This window comes from Oncorhynchus keta, chromosome 10, assembly GCF_023373465.1.
Source record: "Oncorhynchus keta strain PuntledgeMale-10-30-2019 chromosome 10, Oket_V2, whole genome shotgun sequence".
Classification (NCBI taxonomy): domain Eukaryota; kingdom Metazoa; phylum Chordata; class Actinopteri; order Salmoniformes; family Salmonidae; genus Oncorhynchus; species Oncorhynchus keta.
The window spans coordinates 47090807-47111177 of NC_068430.1; the positions used below are offsets into that span (position 1 = coordinate 47090807).

The window sequence follows — 20371 nt, forward strand, 5'->3', positions numbered from 1 at the left end:
CACTGTTGGTGATTTATTTAGAATTCAAGGCACACTTAACCAGCACACTTAATAATCTAGCTAGCTAGCTAGCTAGTTTAACAGGCAAAAACTACCTACAACTAATCTTATGCAAGGTAGATGACTAGCTGTCAATTCTTCATAGGTAGCTAGCTACCAATTCTTGATGGATAGCTAGCCCTATTGACTTACCATGAGCTTGCGATCTACTAACACAGTATGTATTTGTTAACTAATATACAAAGTATTTTTGTCACAGAACGTATGAGATGTTATTGGTGAACATTTTATTCCACGGTCAGAGTTCATTTTATCTCCCTTTAACTAAAATACCGTCCAGCATTGATTTCAATACATTTTGTCATTTTTTTCATGGTTGCGTCATATTTCAGTGCATACTTTCCGTTGAACCTCGCATTGATGCATGCTTCAAAATATGTACGAACAGAGTATGCATCCAAAAAGTGCCCTCTGTGCTCTGTTTCGCACACTTTAATACTTTGGAATATGCGTATTGAGAAACACCCGCTGCGTTGACATTACAGTACAACCACGGAATGCATTTTTATCAAATCCACATGTCCTTGTGTTGTACTCTCTGACAATACTTTTTCCTCTTTCGCTTCCTCTCTCACCCATTTCTTTCCTCGTTGTCTGTAGAGCTCTGAGCAGGTGGAGTTGCAGCGCACCCAACTGCGTGATGACATCCGAGAGTATAAAGTGCGGGAGGCACGTCTGCTGCAGGACTACAGTGAGCTGGAGGATGAGAACATCTCCCTGCAGAAACAGGTGTCCCTGCTACGACAGAGCCAGGTGAGAGGATGAGGAAGGGACTAAGGGGAGGGAGGGGGAGCATTCATTTAACATTTTAGTCACTTAGCAGACGCTCTTATCCAGAGCGACTTACAGGAGTGATTTTAGGGTTAAGTGCCTTGCTCAAGGGAACATCTACAGATTTTTCAACTAGTCGGCTCGAGGATTCGATCAAGCGACCTTTTGGTTACTAGACTACCTGCCGCCTCCCCTGCCCTAGGGTAGTGGGCGCTGTTGTGTATGGAGATTAGGGGAGGATGAGGGCTTATTGTGGGTAATGGGTAGTGGTTAAGGTTGTAGAGTTAGAGAGACTGGCCAATACACTTCAGATGTTTGGGTGAAAAAGTGACACGGCTCGAAAGTCGAAAGCCAGGGCCAATGAATGAGGCTATTGATACAAGAACCAACTGGAGAGGATGAGACAAAAATATGCTTTTGTGGTGAGTGTAAGGGGGATTCTCCCTATTTAGTTAGTGATTCCTCTGATGTGCTGTGGCTTCTCTGTGATCTCTAGGTGGAGTTTGAGGGTCTGAAGCATGAGATCCGTCGCCTGGAGGAAGACTCTCAGTGCCTCCACAGCCAGCAGGAGGAGGCCATGCGCCTGAGGGAGATCGCCGAGCGCCAGCTGACCGAGGCTCTGGAGACCATTAAGACTGAGCGCGAGCAGAAGGCCGCCCTGCGTAAAGAACTGTCCCACTACATGACCATTGGGGACAACCTGTTACCATACCACCACAGTTCCCTCAACGTCTCCCTGGACGGACTCAAGTTCAGCGAGGATCCCACTGCTGCCACCAACGTGCCGAACAACGATGACTCGTTCCGTGGCTACGAGAACGGCCTGGCCGAGATGGCCGCCGACGCCAACGAAGATGACAAAGCCAAACTTCGGCCCGCCCCCAGCCTAGTGGATGACCTGCTGAGTGAACTCAACATCTCAGAAATCCAGAAACTCAAGCAGCAGCTCATGCAGGTAAGGTGACCACATAGTAGCTTTAGCAGGCAGGACTGTAAAAATGCTTAGCCTGTTTGCTTTATTCACAGTCCACTGTCAAGGTGTCAGCGTCCCTGGTAAAGCAATAAAGTCATAATTAGCATTATTGAGCTGGGTTTGTAAGTGTTGCCTGGAAAATAGTTAGGCGTACATGCAGCTGTGAACAGTTCTGACTTATGGCTGGAAAGTTCATTAAGCATTGGGGAACACAGTGTTCATCCATTTAGGGACATTGATTACCTATACTGGCCTTAGTGGCCTAGTCAAAGGCTAATCAATTGAGCCCTATGTGGAACTTCATGGGGTACATGGACTGACAAGGCTACTTCTCTTATACATGCACTGTTGACTTGCTGAATAAATACTGTGTGAAATTATTGAGTGAGTATCTCACACTACAGTGTCTCACACCTCCATATGGCATTTTGGATTACACTTCATTTTAGAGCCAGATATTTACCTGGTATTTACATAGAAATTAGAAGAAGGAAAAAAAGACAAATGTAAATATAGAATTGTTACTTAATTTCTCAATCAAAAGTAATAAAAACCAAGCTGAAATAGGACTGTAACATAGTGTTGCAGAGATTTCTCAGTGCTGTTATGTGACTGTGTCCCCGTGTCTGTGTTCTCCAGGTGGAGCGAGAGAAGGCGGCGCTCCTCTCCTCTCTGCAGGAGTCCCAGAAGCAGCTGGAGGTGGCCCACGGGACTCTGTCAGAGCAGCAGGAGACGGTGGGACGCCTCACCGAGAACCTCAGTGCCATGAGGAAACTCCAGGCCAGCAAGGAGCGCCACTCGGCCCTGGACAGTGAGAAAGAGCGAGACAGCCGCGATGACGGTGACGGGGACTACTATGAGTTGGACATCAACGGGCCTGAGATCCTACAGTGTAAGTATACCATCGCCGTATCAGAAGCCGGGGAGCTCAGACAGGAGCTGAAGACTCTTAAAGCCGAGTACCAGTCTTGCCGGAGCCAGTACGAAGAAGAGCGAGTCCGCCTGGAGAGCGACGTGGCTGGGCTGAGCGAAAAGCTGGCCTCCCTGGAGAAGAGCAGCCGGGAGGAGCACGAGGAGGTGGCAAGGCTGGTGAAAGAGCTGCGGCGAGTGAGTGAAGCGGTTGGCGAGTCGCAGGGAAGCCTGAACGTGGCGCAGGACGAACTGGTGACGTTCAGCGAGGAGCTGGCCAACCTTTATAACCACGTGTGCATGTGCAACAACGAGACGCCCAGCCGGGTTATGCTCGACTACTATAAGGAAGGAAAGGCCAGTATAGGGGGCAGGGGCAGCCGAGAGGGGAAGACACAACATCTGTCCCATGTTCTGCTCCCCAATGGGCTGGTTCCTGAAACTGAACCCATTAAATCTGAATCCAGTGATCCAGCCCCAATCCCAGAGTCCCGTTCAGAGCCCATGAACATCTATAACCTAGTTGCCATCATCAGGGACCAGATCCGTCACCTGCAGCAGGCGGTGGACCGCACCACAGAGCTGAGCCGCCAGAGGATGGCCTCCATGGAGCTGGGTACTGTGACCGATAAGGACAAGGAGGCCTGCATGGGGGAAATCCTCAAACTCAAGTCTCTGCTCAGCACCAAGAGAGAGCAGATTGCCACCCTGAGGACCGTGCTCAAGGCCAACAAACAGGTGTGTGTGATAGTGTGAATTTTCTGCCAAAACATGAGCATTGGTACTGTTTAAAAGTAGAGTTGATACGGTATGAAATGAACAGTAGTTGAGACTATTTACTTTCTGTGTAGAAGTTCAGAGTTAATATTAGCATAAGGTCTTACTAATCCTGTGACTGTGACCTCTGCCCTCCATTCGAATAAAATGGACAATAAACTATTCTACTCTACTCTGCAGACGGCTGAGGTGGCGCTGGCCAACCTGAAGAGTAAATACGACAACGAGAAGACCATGGTGACCGAGACCATGTTGAAGCTCCGCAATGAGCTCAAGGGCCTGAAAGAGGACGCTGCCACCTTCACCTCATTACGGGCCATGTTTGCCACAAGGTAAGGCTTAGTAGATGCACGCTATGAGCTTATTGGTACACTTAAGTTATCAGAAGTCTGCTTTTAAATGTAATGTGAAAATGTAGTTTCCCGTCTAAATACACATACCCAAAAGTAATTTATCCCTAGTACAAATATGATACAAAAATGAAAATATGAAAAATCATGTGATTTTCTTTTTTTTCTTCTATTCAACAAATGTGGGGGAAATGGGGCTAGAAATTATTGAAATACTTTCCATGTAGTAACAATCAAATTATAAATTACTTGCAATAATATCTCACCTTGCTCATAACTGTAAAAGATGATATACTTAGTAATATTATAATAAATATACTTAGTGACAGTACAAAATTGGCACGATTTCATATAACTGACAACAAAGCATTTTCTGCCCAGCTTCCTCTGAGAGACTCAGAGACGTCATTCAAATGCCTGCTGACTCGTTACAACTTCAGCTTTATGCACAAAGTCATTTCGTCCCTCTGTGACCAAGAGGAAGTGGTCTTGTTTCAATTCTACAAAATTATTTCGGGTTTTTCCATGCTGAGAGCTCTAAATCCACCTAAGAACATCACAGTGAGATGACTCTTTTCCTGTAATCGCTAGGTTTTCTCGTTTTGATATGCAGTATTGCATGCAGGGTTCCCAATTTTATTTGTCCCCTACCCCACAATTGTCCCCCACCAAAAGAAAATGTACACCATTTTTTTTTACATAAAAGACTGTAAAAAGACCAGAAAATGTATTACCATGCATAATATATAGAGATACAGTGCATTCAGAAAATATTCAGACCCCTTCCCTTCCACATTTTGTTACAGCCTTATTCAGCCTTTTTTCCTCATCAATTTACACACCATACCAAAAAGACAAAGGGTTTTTTTTATTTTTTATGTTTGCACATTTATAAAAAATTTAAATAAACAGAAATCCCTTATTTACATAAGTATTGAGATCCTTTGCTATGAGACTCAAAATTGAGCTCAGGTGCATCCTGTTTCCATTGATCATCCTTGAGATGTTTCTAAAATTGATTTGAGTCCACCTTTGGTAAATTCAATTGATTTTAGACAAGATTTGTCTATATAAGGTCCCACAGTTGACAATGCATGTCAGAGCAAAAACCAAGCCATTATGTCGAAGGAATGGTCCGTAGAGCTCCGAGACGACAGGATTGTGTCGAGGCACAGATCTGGAACGAGTACCAAAACATTTCTGCGGCATTGAAGGTCCTCAAGAACACAGTGGCCTCCATCATTCTTAAATTGAATACATTTTGGAACCACTAAAACTCTTCCTACAGCTGTCCGCCCGGCCAAACTGAGCAATCGGAGGAGAAGGGCCTTGTTCAGAAGGGCCTTGACAGCTCCAGACTTCCTATGTGGAGATGAACAAAAAAATATATATATTTTAAAGCGAGTGGGGTGTCTCACTTCCTCTTCCGTGTCTGCTGCATGTGTGTGTGTGGGAGAGACGGGGCATTGTGGGAGCTGTCTGATGTAATACTGAAGAGATTCAGAGGCTGCTGGCAGGCTCCTCCTGACAGCATCTGGAAAATGCGCCTCTGTGAGTCTGAACGGAGAAAACATGCACCGACTGGCAGCAGGAAAAGATGTGCGCCATCTGGTGGAGAAAATGATAAGTTCCTTATTTGGTTTTCATTTGACTAATATTTTCCCTTCTCTCACTATTCCTGTGTCCCTTTTGCTCTCGCCCTCTATCTTTAATCCCTCTTTATCTCTCTCTTTCTCTGTCTCCCTCCCCCCTCCTCTCACACCATCTCAGGTGTGACGAGTATGTGACCCAGCTGGATGACATGCAGAGGCAGCTGGCTGCAGCGGAGGATGAGAAGAAGACCCTGAACTCCCTGCTCCGCATGGCCATCCAGCAGAAGCTGGCCCTGACCCAACGCCTGGAGGATCTGGAGTTCGACCACGAACAGGCGCGCCGCGGCGGGGGAGTGGCGGCAGGCGGGCGGGGGAAAACCTCCTCATTGGCGCGGGGCAAAGGGGCATCGGCCAATCATTATGTAAGTCAGAGACGTTCCTGCAGGGTCCTCCCCGAGCCCAGCGGCATCCTGGGAGGCCCCGTGGTCCTCTGTAGCGAGATTTACTTTGACCTCTAACCTCCATCATAACCTCTAACCTCTCATCATGCTATGCACTGCTGAGCTTCATCGGCATGGTTCTGTCAAGGCTGTTGCTGTGACTAGGACAGTGGTGGCTAACGGTGTGCTTGTATTTACTACTATGTGATGGCTATGTGTTCATATCCAGCATGGCATGATGCTAGCTTGGCTCAGGCATACCTTTTCTGCTAGTAATACTCACGGAGTGGCAGAATGTTGGCACGGTTGTTAGCAGTAAATTCTGTCAGCTCTCCTCAAACAGTCAGAGTTCAGAGCAGGTGTGTGTACATAACATAATCTGTTATATCTATGTTATTTCATGTTTATGACAGTGTAGCTCTTATGACGAAGGCTTCAAGTAAAGTGTAACTGAGTAAGCTTATGACTTTCAGACAGGCAGCAGTGCAGGCTGCAGAAAGACCTCTGCTGCTTCCGTCTGGTCCACACCATTCGGGGACCATTAAAATAGTGCAATGAAATGTACCGTAGCTGCTAAATAAAAGGGCACTGTGGCTAAGCACTTGTGATATCACTTTTGCTGTGATATCACAAAGTGATAACTGTGATGTGGCACATTCAGGTTTACAGATTAAGTTTCCTGGCACTTGATGTAATAGAGATTGTAGAGCCATTTTCATTACAAAGGCAAATAGAGCACTTCTAAATGAGGGTTAGTTACAAACTCTAAGGTATACGTATTTAAAAAATGATATATGGGTCTAGTTTTGTGTGAATTAGCCTGGTGGTTTTGAAATGTTTAGTGAGGACTTTCAGAGTAAGGTGAAGACTGAGTGAATCTGTTCCGTACACTCCAACTCTTATAACCCTCATCCAGTCATCCATGTCTGTCCCATCCTCCTCATCTTCTCCTACCTGTCTGCAGAAATCTGTATGCTGGTGTAACTTGCATTTACCTCATAACTCATGATCATCCCTAACCTGCACGTTGAGTACCATACTTGTGAGTCTTCTGCAGCCAGTTGCATCATGGTCAGCCAAAACTCCACTGTGCACGACTAACCCTTACCATCCTAACCCCACTGACTCCCCCACCTTACCATGCCACTAACGCATGTAATGATTTTATCAACTTAGATTGTATCAAATGAAGACTGACCAAATGATAATCAAACTCTCAGATTTTAATGTTATTTAATTTTCTCTCCATTTTACAGTAATTTGATCAAGCCCAGTGTCCCCTTCAAAGGTTGACAGTTGCCGATGATTACTTCAGTACCCCCCCCCCCCGTGTCCTGAGACCCATGTCAGAGACACACACTGCTGTAATGCGAGGAATTTGATTTCTGAGTGCAAACACACACCAGAGTATGTGAGCGGAGTTGAGCGGTCAGAGATCCCACTCATTGCTCACAGAGTAGTCTTCTGCCACTCCAAATTCGCTCCATTCATTTTGTGTTTAAAAAGGATCATTTAACAAACACCCCATCTACTTTTGTGACACTGTACTCATATCAACATCTCTTTGCATTAGTGGTGGGGTAGGCTAAATAAATACAACAGAATAGGCATAATTAAAAGAACATAATGAGGCAAATGCTGGCCAGAGCATGCTCAATTGAAGCAGGATAGAAGGTCGACGCTCCAACGTTTTAGAAATTCGCTCCACGCTCCAGCCAAATGAAGCACGCTCCACTTCAGTTCCACTCTGCTCACGCCCTCTGACACACACACACACATATGCTCCAGGCCCCTACAGACACACGTGAAACCCCCAGGGGTTTGGTCCCTCTGTGCGGCTAGAGGAAACAAGAAAGTCTCCTCGGTATGATGACCAATAGAGGTCTATTTCTATGGATATTACCGACAGTTTGATCCTCATTTGTGATCCAGTCACTAACTCCACATTGTCCACCTCTATACTATTATAACTCTTGTGTCTTTCCCCCGACTACAGCCGACTTCAACTCCACGATTTACAATGGAGTCGAGTGGTGTCTAGTGTTGGCGAACTGGAGCGCCGATGTCACATAAAAACCCACTGTCGCGTGTAATTGCGGGCTATGTTTTGGGTGCTGAAATCATTTTATGTGATAGTCGCCGCTCAACTCCATCGTAAATCATGGAGTTGAGTTTAATCGACTACCCGGATGACTGCGCCATTTTAATGTATTTATTTATCTTTGTTTGCTTGTTGTAACTCAGTGAACGTGTGAGGTGTTCATAAGCTTTTTGTTGCATTTAATAATTGTTGATAATTGGAGCATTCATAATAGAATTTCCATGGAGAGCAAACCTGTGTTGATTTATATTTATTCGTGGAGAAAGATCAGAGGCAGGAAAGTCATAGTAAAAGCCAGGGTAGTGGGTTCGATCCCCGGGACCACCCATACGTAGAATGTATGCACACATGACTGTAAGTCGCTTTGGATAAAAGCGTCTGCTAAATGGCATATATTATTTTTTATTATATTCATAGGAACTAAAGTGACATGCTACAGTTTTCCCGAGGGTCAATATTCAGTGGGACTCCTAGGCTAATGTAAGAAATCTTGATTGGAATAAGTCCTTTCTCTCTTTGTTTTAAATCTTGTCACATGTACTTAGATGTTTTATTTAACCTATATTTATCCATGCGAGTCAATTAAAAACAAATTATTCTTTACAATGACCGCCTGGCAAATTTTTATAATGTTCAAGAAGTCTTTGGCACCTTATTCTTCTATCTTCTGGTCTTAGTTTTGACTAGTAGTGCCTTTCTGTCCACAAAAGAGAAGCTAGATTTCGTTTTTTATGTTTTCAATGTCTTTGAGAAGGAATTTGGGTGAGAGGTTTTGACCCCAGTCATTACAGATTGAGGAAAATAACAGGAACTGTGGTGAATTCTTTGAAGTGATTCTGTGATCCTCCAAACGTGCAGAATTGCACAATTAGGGGCAGTTATTATGATTTATTATTATAAAGAAAAAACGTATTTGAAACGTTTTGATACTATAACTGTTAACTTTGGCTGCCGAGTTTAGTGGCTCGATGCATTTACAACAGTGGCTGATTGAGAGATTACCAATGCACATACTTACTTATACTCTAGCGTGTGTGGCAAAGGTCAGGCAATGTCAATATAGAATTGACAAGTATGGAGGATCATTTCTTTGTCTGTTTTAATGCAATTTTATTAGCCCTTTTTATGTCCTCTAATAGAGTTGTGACTTCAGCAAACAGAGGAGTCATCAACACTTCTGCAGTGCCATTTAATTCACAGGTTTGTTGATGCAATAAAAGTTACATTTATGACTTTTTTTTCATCTTTTTTTTTTTTACAAGTGCAATTTAAACGCAGTATGAATATGGAAATACGGTATAAAAATGCTGTCTGTTTGCTGATGGTATTATGTTTTACTACTTTACTCACAATCTTGATCCAGTTTGAGTTTATCTTTGTACTAAATAACTTGTTTGTATTTATTTTAAACAGTGTCATGTATGTTCGTATTGTCAATAATGTGGATTATGATTAGTGGCATATTGATACCATGTTGATGTCATTTTCCATATTTTCTTCAAGGGACTTTGGGTGGAGATGGTGGTCGCATTCCACTGCTTGGTTCGTTGCATGCATCAACCAATGGTTGCATGCCATGTCTTCGACTGACAGATTGCTATAACATAATGATGTGGTTAGCTGATAGGTAAAATACCTAACCAGGCGTTGTAAGATCTGGCAACGTCTAAGCAGTGGAATGCTCAATGGAAGCCAGTAGCCTACGTGGTGGTGATGATGATGTTGCACTGGCAAGGTGCATGCTTAGCAGTATAAACTTAACTTCAGACTTAATGTGGTGTTGTTGAGGTTATTAAAACATGTATATTGATCCTATTTCTGCTTCGGTCATTCTGTCTCCCTGTAAAATAGTCTGTGTATCAATTTAGGAAGTTTACCAACATGCATTTGTCTTTTTTTGTTGGTGCCATAATAGCATATACCTAGAATTAGTCAATTAGGGAAATTGAGGCCTAATGTAAATCATACAACATCAAATTATAACAAATTCCTTTTAGTAAAACTTAGATATTATGTATGTTAATTCAACATTCAATAAAATAAATGACATTGATACTGTAGGCTACTTCATAGTTACTATTCAATGTACTGCTGTCGGTCTAAAATAAGATGCAGGCATTTCCGGGAAAGTTATAGCCACTCCCTGCAGTGCTGTGGTGATAATGGTCTCGAGGAGGGAGGGGCCACTCAAAGGAAAGAAGGGACTCCACACAATGGGAGGTTTGTAGGCGACTTCTTAAACTATAGTACTGCTGTGTTTCTTGTTTCTTTTGCCATGGGTATGTGTGTTTTGTCATTTACACACACACATTGTCGCTGCGCTTGAACAATTAAGAACCCCGTCTGTCTTTTCGATAGTTTATGGTGGCTATGGCACTTTCAACTTCTGTTTGCTGTCGGGCTAACAGAGCTTGATAGCCTAACCTTTTGTAAAGTGTAGTGTTCCCGACAGCTACGTCTATTTCAAGCAGCATAGTTTCCGATGTTAGGCTACACCTCGTGCCCGCCTTTGACCTAATGTAACACGACATCACCAGTTGCTGTATTCTACTACCCGTTGTCACATTGTAACACATCCCATATACTGTAAGCCAATGCCACTGACAGCGGGAGAATTTTGGACAGATGCTTTACTAGCAATTACGCAGGCAGACCGAGCTGAATTCAACAAATTGTCTGAAGAGACAATTGTATAGCTACCGACACATTTGATATTTTTCGGCAGTCTATGTTTCCGTTAACTTGTCCAGTGATTTGATTTGTTAGAAAGTTCGTATAGAAAATAGATGCGACAATTACCTGCTATAGTGCGTTGCCATCTAACTATCTCGTGTCGATAAAACATCTGGACGTCATGTTGTCACACCCACGGGTTTATAATATTTCGCTGAAACCTGGTGTCGAATAAAAATGTAGTGGTTGAAGTGTTTACTTTGCCCATTTAGGGAAATTGCGAATTAATAAATTGGCGATAGCCTATATGCCCTCCCATCTATCTTTTTCATGTCTCGGAGACAGCGAAAACCACCATGGATAGAATGCAATAATTTACAAATATTTTCCATATACTAATAATTATCATGTGCCAACGTATAACCGCGGATCATGTCATGGTGAAACTTGTACTCCTGTAGATCTGAAATCATTGGACACCGTGAAACCTGCCAGCCAAGCAGAAAAGCAAGGGGAAGCAATTCCGGCATTCTTGGAAGTCAGGACAATCTTTGTCCTGCAAATAAACATACATTTTATGGTTGAAAAATACTATGTTGCAAGCAGCAGACTACCTTAAATGATTAGGCAATAATAATTTATTCGAAAAACACCTCAATTTTTCGCAATAACGAAAGTTCGACAAGAAAAATCGGTCCCTGACAAATTATTAAAAATGTCGATCTTTAGACAATGTCTCCGATCTGCCGTTTCCATGACGTGTTTCTTGCAACATTGGTTTTGTCGAATAAACCTGGGTCAATGCCAACCTGCCTAGTGTAGCTATACAGTTTATGCGAGATATGTGATGACTATAGTATTGTGTTTAGATTGAAGTATACATTTTAGAATAAGGCTGTAACGTAACTAAATGTGGAAAAAGTCGAGGGGTCTGAATTCTTTCCGAATGCACTCTATCATATTGGATAGTTTCTAAAATCGAATACAATTTTCTATTGGATTCTAATTGGATATTTGTATTGGAATCCAACATGAATTTTTCTGACACCGCAACTACAGAAGAGCACGCTCTCCCTGCCTTTTTCATTACTTCACGATCAGAGCCGCTTGCAATGATCAGCTTGGGGGAATTCAGATTTTCAACATTTTGATGCCTTATAATTATATAAAATATATGCAACGAATTTTCCACCAAATGGTTTCTGTGCCAATGCACCACACAACCAATAAGCAAAATATACTGACATGGTTTGCGTTTTCAACACCACAATAAATAGACTCAGTCTCGACAAACAAACACGTCCCTCCCTACCTTGTAGGCATACCCAGTATCGAAGGCTTGGCTTGAGAATCTCTGAATGTTATTAAACTTTTTGGTGTATTCTAACATATGTCTCTTTCCATTAATCGTATTGCTTTTGCACGGTTTGGATTGGTTGATTTTGTTATTTGTCAGTAAAAAAAACATATACACAAATCATTTTAAATGTGATCGAGATTGCATTGATATGCACTGATGGTTTTGTCACAAAATGTTGCTTGGCTATAGAGTATGTGGCCACTGGTATTGGCACGTGTGCTGATAAGATTATTGTGGACAAAAGTGCGAGATTATTTTTATTTGTCAAATGGCAGCCAAGCATCGATAATCATGTCACCAGAATAAGACTCTTGATATTGAAAGGAGCATCAACCTCATCACTGTGGACTTTCACTACCCTGTGGAGTGCATCACCATTTATTTCGTTTCCTAATAAACTGCATGCTTTCCCATAATGTGGTGCCATTTTTTTATTAGACAATTTACTCGCATACAAAGGTTGGAAACCTGTTGAATGTCAAGCCATTTTGAGGCTGCTGGAATTCTATTTGGACGGACGTGGGCACGCCTACAGGATACTTTTGAAGTAGCCAAATAATGTTACAACATTTTGACTGGTTGTGTTTATGCCACATATAAAAGATAATACATTTTTAAAGAAAACAAGTTCAATTAGAACTATTTTGGCTATATTGAAGGTTCTAGGTGCGGGAGGAATATACATTTAGATTGCAGAAGATGCAGAGCGTGTGTTAAGCTTTTTACTGGGCCTTTCTAGACCTTATAAACTGTTGAGAGTAGACCCACAACTGATCCAAATCGAAGGAAACATTCAAATCATGGCTTTGCGCCATTAGTCAAATTACATTTTCAGTGTAGGCTAGAATGTTGCACTCACTTGAAAACAATGACGCAATTATTCCTTGAAAGTGTGCTGTTGTAGGCTAGTATAGGTAGCATAATTATATTGTCCCGAAACCAGATCAATAGTGGAGATTTTTGAGCTGTGTCATGTCTTCACTGTTCTTTCATGAGCCATGATGCACCTTGCCGCTCCCCTGCCTATCAGCTATTCCTATGTGTTCTTGTCGATTCATATTTCAAATGTATGCAGCTTTGGATGTGTTTGTGTGGTATACTTGCTAGTTAGCCTATTTACTGATCTGGACAAATGATCCACCTACCACTGTTGTCACTATGAACGGTGGATTAAGGGCAGGGTAGGCCGTTAGACTGGTAGGCAATACTAACTTGTGGTATAGTAAAAGTTAGCACACGGAAAATCGTAGTGCGCAAGGGGAGGACCAAAACACCTTGATATTATAGTAGAGGTGCATGCAAGCGGACGAAGAAATGTGTCTAGGGTGGAATGAATTATATAGTAACGCCTGCAAAAGAGTGAATGTAAAAGAGCCCGAAAAAACAACCATCCCCAAAGTAAAGTAAAATAGGGTCTGTTCCGAAATCCATTGTAATTCAATCACTTTTTGGTAGTATCCCCTTTTGTTTTAAACACAACTTTCCATACATGTGTTTTCCCATTGAAGAAGTGGTCAGAAAGTGACTTTTTGGACATCAATGCCAAAAGATAAATGTGCTCAAAGTTGACACATTTTGCATATGCCTATCCCACCATACATGAGACAACCATGTCTTCATCACTGGAAAATATAAACGTTTGATATATCAAATGTTTACAAACAATGCTGTCACGATTTTTTTTTTTTTAAACATTTTTTTATATATACAAATGGTCTTAAATCTTGAACGTCAATTATCTAAAAACGTGTAAACTCCGATTTAAATATGCGCATATGTTGTAGCTTAGACACTATTTCACATCATCTGCGTTTTCTGTGTTGTGCTCGCCATCGGTTGAGAGACAACGTGCTCTTGAATACAGCGTGGGTGTCATGAATACAGCGTGGGTGTCATTTCAATCATAGAAATTTATTCTGACCCTATCACTTCAGACTAGAGGCCGATTAGGGCCGATTTTAAGTTTTCATAACAATTGGAAATCGGTATTTTTGGGCACCGATTTGCCTATTTTTATTTTTCAATTATGATTTTTTATATATACCCTTATTTAACTAGGCAAGTCAGTTAAGAACACATTCTTATTTTCAATGACGGCCTAGGAACGGTTTGTTCAGGGGCAGAATGACAGATTTTCACATTGTGAGCTAGGGGGATTCAATCTTGCAACCTTACAGTTAACTAGTCCAACACAATAACGACCTGCCTCTCTCGTTCCACTCCACAAGGAGACTGCCTGTTATGTGAATGCAGTAAGCCAAGGTAAGTTGCTAGCTAGCATTAAACTTATCTTATAAAAAACAATCAATCATAATCACTAGTTAACTACGCATGGTTGATGATATTACTAGATATTATCTAGCATGTCCTGCGTTGCATATAATCTGACTGTGCATACAAGCATCCGACTGAGCGGTGGTAGGTAGAAGCAGGCACGTAAACATTCATTCAAACAGTTTTGCCAGCAGCTCTTTGTTGTGCGTCAAGCATTGCGCTGTTTATGACTTCAAGCCTATCAACTCCTGAGATGAGGCTGGTGTAACCGAAGTAAAATGGCTAGCTAGTTAGCGTGCGCTAACTAGAGGGATGGAAGCTATACTATTACACTGGCAATACTAAAGTGCCTATAAGAACATCCAATAGTCAAAGGTTAATGATACAAATGGTATAGAGGGAAATAGTCCTATAATTCCTATAATAACTACAACCTAAAACTTCTGGGAATATTGAAGACTCATGTTAAAAGGAACCACCAGCTTTCATATGTTCTGAGCAAGGAACTGAAACGTTAGCTTTCTTACATAGCACATGTTGCACTTTTACTTTCTTCTCCAACACTTTGTTTTTGCATTATTTAAACCAAATTGAACATGTTCCATTATTTACTTGAGGCTAAATTGATTTTATTGATGTATTATATTAAGTTAAAATAAGTGTTCATTCAGTATTGTTGTAATTGTCATTATTACAAATAATTCTTAAAAATCGGCCGATTAATCGGTATCTGCTTTTTTGGTCCTCCAAAAATCGGTATCGGCGTTGAAAAAGGTGGACTTTTACTTCAGACCACTGCAATTTAGATGGTACACACACCATTGACATTTAAATTGAATTGAAATTGTATCTAATTAATAATACTACAAAGATGACTGCAGGCCCACCCAACATCGCGTCTTAACTTAAATGGTTATGTCCATTCTATTATATATATATATTTGTATGATTTCAAAAGGTTTCCTATGGAGGATTGACAGTATAATTTAAAACAACAGATATTCCCATTTAAGTCAATATTCTCTCGTGTGTGGACCTCCTATCTTTTTGTAAACATTTTTTATTTTAGTATTATATTCGTACATTTTATCAGCCAAAACATGACACCCACGCTATATTCGAGAGCATGTTCTGTCTCAACCGATGGCGAGCACAACACAAGCACTTTAGATTACGTAAACTAGGGACTAAACTACAACATGCATACATGACAAAATAGGACTTCACGCATTTTTAGATAATTGACAAAGGAAAAAAACAAACGTCATTATATACTTTAAAACATCTCCAGAAATGATCGAATAGTTTGACAACTCTGTTTTTAAGCTTTTAAATCATATCAATCTCAACCATTCATATTTCCCAGTGTCTCATGGTATGGTGGGGTATCCAAAATGTGTAAACTTTGAACACATATCTCTCTTGAATGATTTGGCATTCATTTCCAAAAAGTCACTTTCCGAGAATTTCTACAATGGGCAAATACACTACATGGCCAAAAGGGGTGCTGTGAAAAAGTGATTGAATTCAAATGGATTTACCCTACAGTTTAGCTTATGCAAAACGCTGCCATTTATATGTCAAGTTTCCGGTGGTTCTACAAAAACAAGAGAAAATTCGGAAAGATGTTAATAAAATCCATGTTTTGTATCAAGTGAGAAATGTCTCTTGCATGTATGTAGATCGTTGTTTTCGTCGCAAAGTGTTACGCACTGTCGTGTACCAGTGACCACGGCTGTGTCGCATAGAACCGACCAGTTCCTGCAAAGACTCTGGGAAATGCTAGATGTGCGGCAGTTAAGATGGCAAGGAACCTCCTCAGGATGTACAAAACATGGATTTAATGAATGTCTTTCTGACTTTTCAGTGGTTTTTGTAGAAACTACCTGCAACATAGTTATCACATATCTCGCGTAACTGTAGCTACGCTGGCACCTGATCGTCTTCGGTGGCCTATACTTGCCTCTTCAGACAATTTGTTGAATTCATTTCTAGCAATCTGTAGGTGGTGCCAGTGAGGCATCATGCGTATGTATTTCACCCTAGAGTTACTACATGCACTTGGCTATTTTAGGACGAGCAATGTTGAGGTCGACCTCCTGGCATAGCTTTCCTATTCTTTAAAAACTTTCAAATTCATGCATATTTTTAGCCTGTTTTGAGATTTCGCTTCCCTCGTTTGTTTGTTGACATATCCTCATTATCTGCAAGTGAATCCTTCCTTATCCTGGACCTAATATGAACTGTGTTCGCTGCTAATCATTTGCCATTTTAATCATGTTGTGATTCGTTTCCACGTGACTGTCAGACAGTTTCCATGACCAGCTATTGGAGGACAGTCGGTTCCTCAGGACAGACCGTCGACTGGACACAGAACTAGTGGATAAGCTCATCCTGCAGCTCAACAGGATCTACCCACAGATCCTCACAGACAAGGAGGCCACCAAAGTGAGTAACTTCCTCTGGACAAATTAGTTTGACCCAAGGTCATTTGTAACTTCCACATGCAGAGATCTTTGCTCTAAGAGATGTCCTACTGAAATGTAGCGAATGACTGCTTGTTCAGGCAGCTGTGGTTTCAAGCAGCACTTTGTTACATCTACACTATTTTAACTCAATCTAAGCATCCGTTCCATTTCCAGACTCTGTTGAACAGACCACTTGAACATGAATTTAGTTCCAGAACGTGCAGTTAGTCAATTGGTAGCCCCTTCTGGACAACTGTAACAAAAAATGTCAAATTGAGTAACAGGCTAGGCGTGCACAGGGCATTCATTTCTGGATTTCGAAGGTAATCACTTACATTCAGAGAGAGAGAGAGATCGAGGTATTCTACACACATCTGGAATTCTGAATATGATATGATCCAGTTTAGGGACCTTGATGTGCCCACCTGCGTCCGACTGGCCGAGCTCCTGGCTCACCTACAGGGGAAAGGTGAAGAGGCCTGCCGGGAGTTCTACCGGGCGCTTCACCTGCATATGGAAGAGGTGTACTTCAGCCTACCAACACGCCTCCGCCTCAGAGGTTAGTCCCTCCGCCCCGACAGTCAGTCATTGGAGAGCTAAGATTTGCTCTCCTTATTATTCACATGAGAATGTTTGTCTTTTTCTGTACACTACTGATGGTATATTTGCATCTAAAAACCTGAATAAATGTAATCCCTTTCCCAGATTCTGTAGACCCGTTCACGATTACAGCCTCACCCACCCAGCCGAGATATGTGCTGAACGACCGAGGTAAGCATACACACAGAAAGCTGAAACTCTGTCACACATACAAACACGCGTACTGTAGACACACATGCTGCACATACTTTTCTTTCTCACAGTCTCCTGTTCTCTCTCTCTAGGTCCTCTGTTCTTCCTGAGTTGTTTTGGTGTTGCGGTGGGGATGGCTCTACTGTATTACTATGGCGGTAAGTACAATAAGTCCCTTCCATTTTTTTCTTTCTTTCCCCAAAGCAAAAAAACAGAAGTCATTATGTCGTATGGCTTTTCTGTACTCCTAAACGGATTATTTTGAAACCAAGCTAAGCTTAATCTTCATGTTGTGCCACAAATCAAGCTCCACATCAAACTTGATTGTAAAAGGGTATTTAAAAGTCGCAACCCACTTTGAAGTGTAACAAACAAGAAGCGGTGAACGGGATGAATAAAAGACAGATAAAAACCTCCCATGGTGTCTGCCCCTCTTACTTGACGGGGCAGGCTATTCCGTAGCGCACAGACCAAATCGTGTACACCTATTCTGTTTCCTTTAGGTTGAAGTTGTCAGTCTTATCATGCTTAGTTGTTAGGGAATAAAACAAAGTGTAAACCGTCCATGTGTTGTCCTACAGAGGCCAAAGTAACAGGGGGAAGCGGGACTCTTAGCATGGCTGCTCTTGGACTGGGCCGACGAGCCAGAGAGGTTCTCATATGGTACGCTGAAGACCCCATCAGGAAGTAGTCTGTGTGTCTCCACTACCACAGCAAAACAAGCACTCCAAAGGTGTTTCCGGACATCCACAACACACTACACAAATACCCCTTTCACATTACCATGCCAACCTGAACCAAACTGAGCCAGTTGATTACAGCTTGGTTTGGCTCAGTTCAGTTTGTTTCAGTGGTGTGAAAAGCCAGGGGATTATAACTTTGTACATACTGTATATAGCAGTCTTTTGGCTTTAGGAATCTTGAGTTTTTTTTGGACAATTTGTCATATAGCAACTGGTTTTCTTATGAACTTTCATTGTCTTCATAATGGTTAGATATTAGACATGCGTCTTCTCTGGTGAAAGGGACTATTATCACACTTATGCTCTGTTACTGAACAGCATCTTGTCAAGAGCCAGCCTCCTTCCGTTGTTCTTTTGGTGTGGTTTGGACACCGTGTACAGAAACCAATAAACTCACTTTAAATTAACCTTTCCTACTGAATGTGTTGTACTACTTGCAGTATGCTCAGGAGATTGACGTTAGGAAACATCAAACGGCAAAGGAGGGTATTTATCAAATAGGATGTTTATTTGTTTACTGAAGGAAACCAACCAAGCACTACGTTTTATTGCAATTTTAATTGTAATATCATCTCTGTTATCAGGGAGGATCTATAAATGGAAAACATGAATGATATATATATTATTTTAGCATACACCCTTACAGTAGTGAGTGTATACATTTCATACTGGTCCTCAGTGGGAATCAAACCCACAACCCTGGCGTTGCAAGTGCCATGCTCTACCAACTGAGCCACACGCTCTACCAACTGAGCTACAACATGTTGTTCGTCCGGTGTTTTGTCTTGGATTAAATGTCTACCACATGATGCCTTTCAATTTGATCAATCCAGGTCCACTATGCTTGTAGCTAGATTCATGTGTGACCCAACCATACCAGAGCCATTGTAATATGTTCACTAGAACTACCACATTATAGCGGTTGATTACACTCTTTTTGAGTGACAATAGTACTTAGTTACTGTTTTTGACAGTGTTCATTTTGTTTTTATGCCCACTGAAAAGCCAATGCAAATTACTACATTTCAGGTCTCAGCTGTGTTTCACCTCGGTCTGTTTCTCTTTCACTTTTCTCTAATGTTATTAAGGGTTTTCAAAGTTCTCTCTAACACAGTGTGAAGCCATTGTTCGCTAACTTGCCTTAATCTGTGCTTTGTTTGGTACGGGAAATATTGTTCATGGGGGAAGTAGATTATAACAGTTATAATGTTTTATAGTAGGGAAAAGTATACTATTAGATACACATGTAGCCTACCTGATACAGTGCCTTGCGAAAGTATTCGCCCCCCTTGAACTTTGCGACCTTTTGCCACATTTCAGGCTTCAAACATAAAGATACAAAACTGTATTTTTTTTGTGAAGAATCAACAACAAGTGGGACACAATCATGAAGTGGAACGACATTTATTGGATATTTCAAACTTTTTTAACAAATCAAAAACTGAAAAAAATTGGGTGTGCAAAATTATTCAGCCCCTTTACTTTCAGTGCAGCAAACTCTCTCCAGAAGTTCAGTGAGGATCTCTGAATGATCCAATGTTGACCCAAATGACTAATGATGATAAATACAATCCACCTGTGTGTAATCAAGTCTCCGTATAAATGCACCTGCACTGTGATAGTCTCAGAGGTCCGTTAAAAGCGCAGAGAGCATCATGAAGAACAAGGAACACACCAGGCAGGTCCGAGATACTGTTGTGAAGAAGTTTAAAGCCGGATTTGGATACAAAAAGATTTCCCAAGCTTTAAACATCCCAAGGAGCACTGTGCAAGGGATAATATTGAAATGGAAGGAGTATCAGACCACTGCAAATCTACCAAGACCTGGCCATCCCTCTAAACTTTCAGCTCATACAAGGAGAAGACTGATCAGAGATGCAGCCAAGAGGCCCATGATCACTCTGGATGAACTGCAGAGATCTACAGCTGAGGTGGGAGACTCTGTCCATAGGACAACAATCAGTCGTATATTGCACAAATCTGGCCTTTATGGAAGAGTGGCAAGAAAGCCATTTCTTAAAGATATCCATAAAAAGTGTTGTTTAAAGTTTGCCACAAGCCACCTGGGAGACACACCAAACATTTGGA

The 20371-nt window shown here is 41.7% G+C and overlaps 2 protein-coding genes across 3 annotated transcripts in view; both read left to right on the forward strand.

Annotated features, from left to right (window-relative positions):
• The window catches only part of bicd2 (bicaudal D homolog 2 (Drosophila)), a 41954-nt gene extending 32166 nt beyond the window's left edge, over nucleotides 1-9788 (forward strand). The window contains exons 3-8 of one of the 2 annotated variants that reach the window (XM_035743412.2): nucleotides 661-813; nucleotides 1328-1786; nucleotides 2444-3451; nucleotides 3671-3822; nucleotides 5611-5854; nucleotides 7869-9788. In XM_035743412.2, the coding sequence (XP_035599305.1) occupies nucleotides 661-813; nucleotides 1328-1786; nucleotides 2444-3451; nucleotides 3671-3822; nucleotides 5611-5854; nucleotides 7869-7913 (2061 nt within the window). In that variant the 3' untranslated portion in view covers nucleotides 7914-9788. Of the gene's footprint in view, nucleotides 1-660; nucleotides 814-1327; nucleotides 1787-2443; nucleotides 3452-3670; nucleotides 3823-5610; nucleotides 5855-7128 lie in introns of both variants that reach the window. The other variant, XM_035743413.2, reaches the window with a different exon arrangement.
• Nucleotides 9789-10067: 279 nt separating this feature from the next.
• LOC127932229 (caspase recruitment domain-containing protein 19-like) lies at nucleotides 10068-18690 on the forward strand. Its single transcript, XM_052527221.1, has 6 exons — nucleotides 10068-10193; nucleotides 16589-16728; nucleotides 17151-17307; nucleotides 17454-17519; nucleotides 17633-17698; nucleotides 18122-18690. The coding sequence occupies exons 1-6, from the start codon at nucleotides 10136-10138 to the stop codon at nucleotides 18229-18231; spliced, it is 597 nt and encodes a 198-aa protein (XP_052383181.1). The 5' UTR covers nucleotides 10068-10135; the 3' UTR covers nucleotides 18232-18690.
• The last annotated feature ends 1681 nt before the right edge of the window (nucleotides 18691-20371 follow it).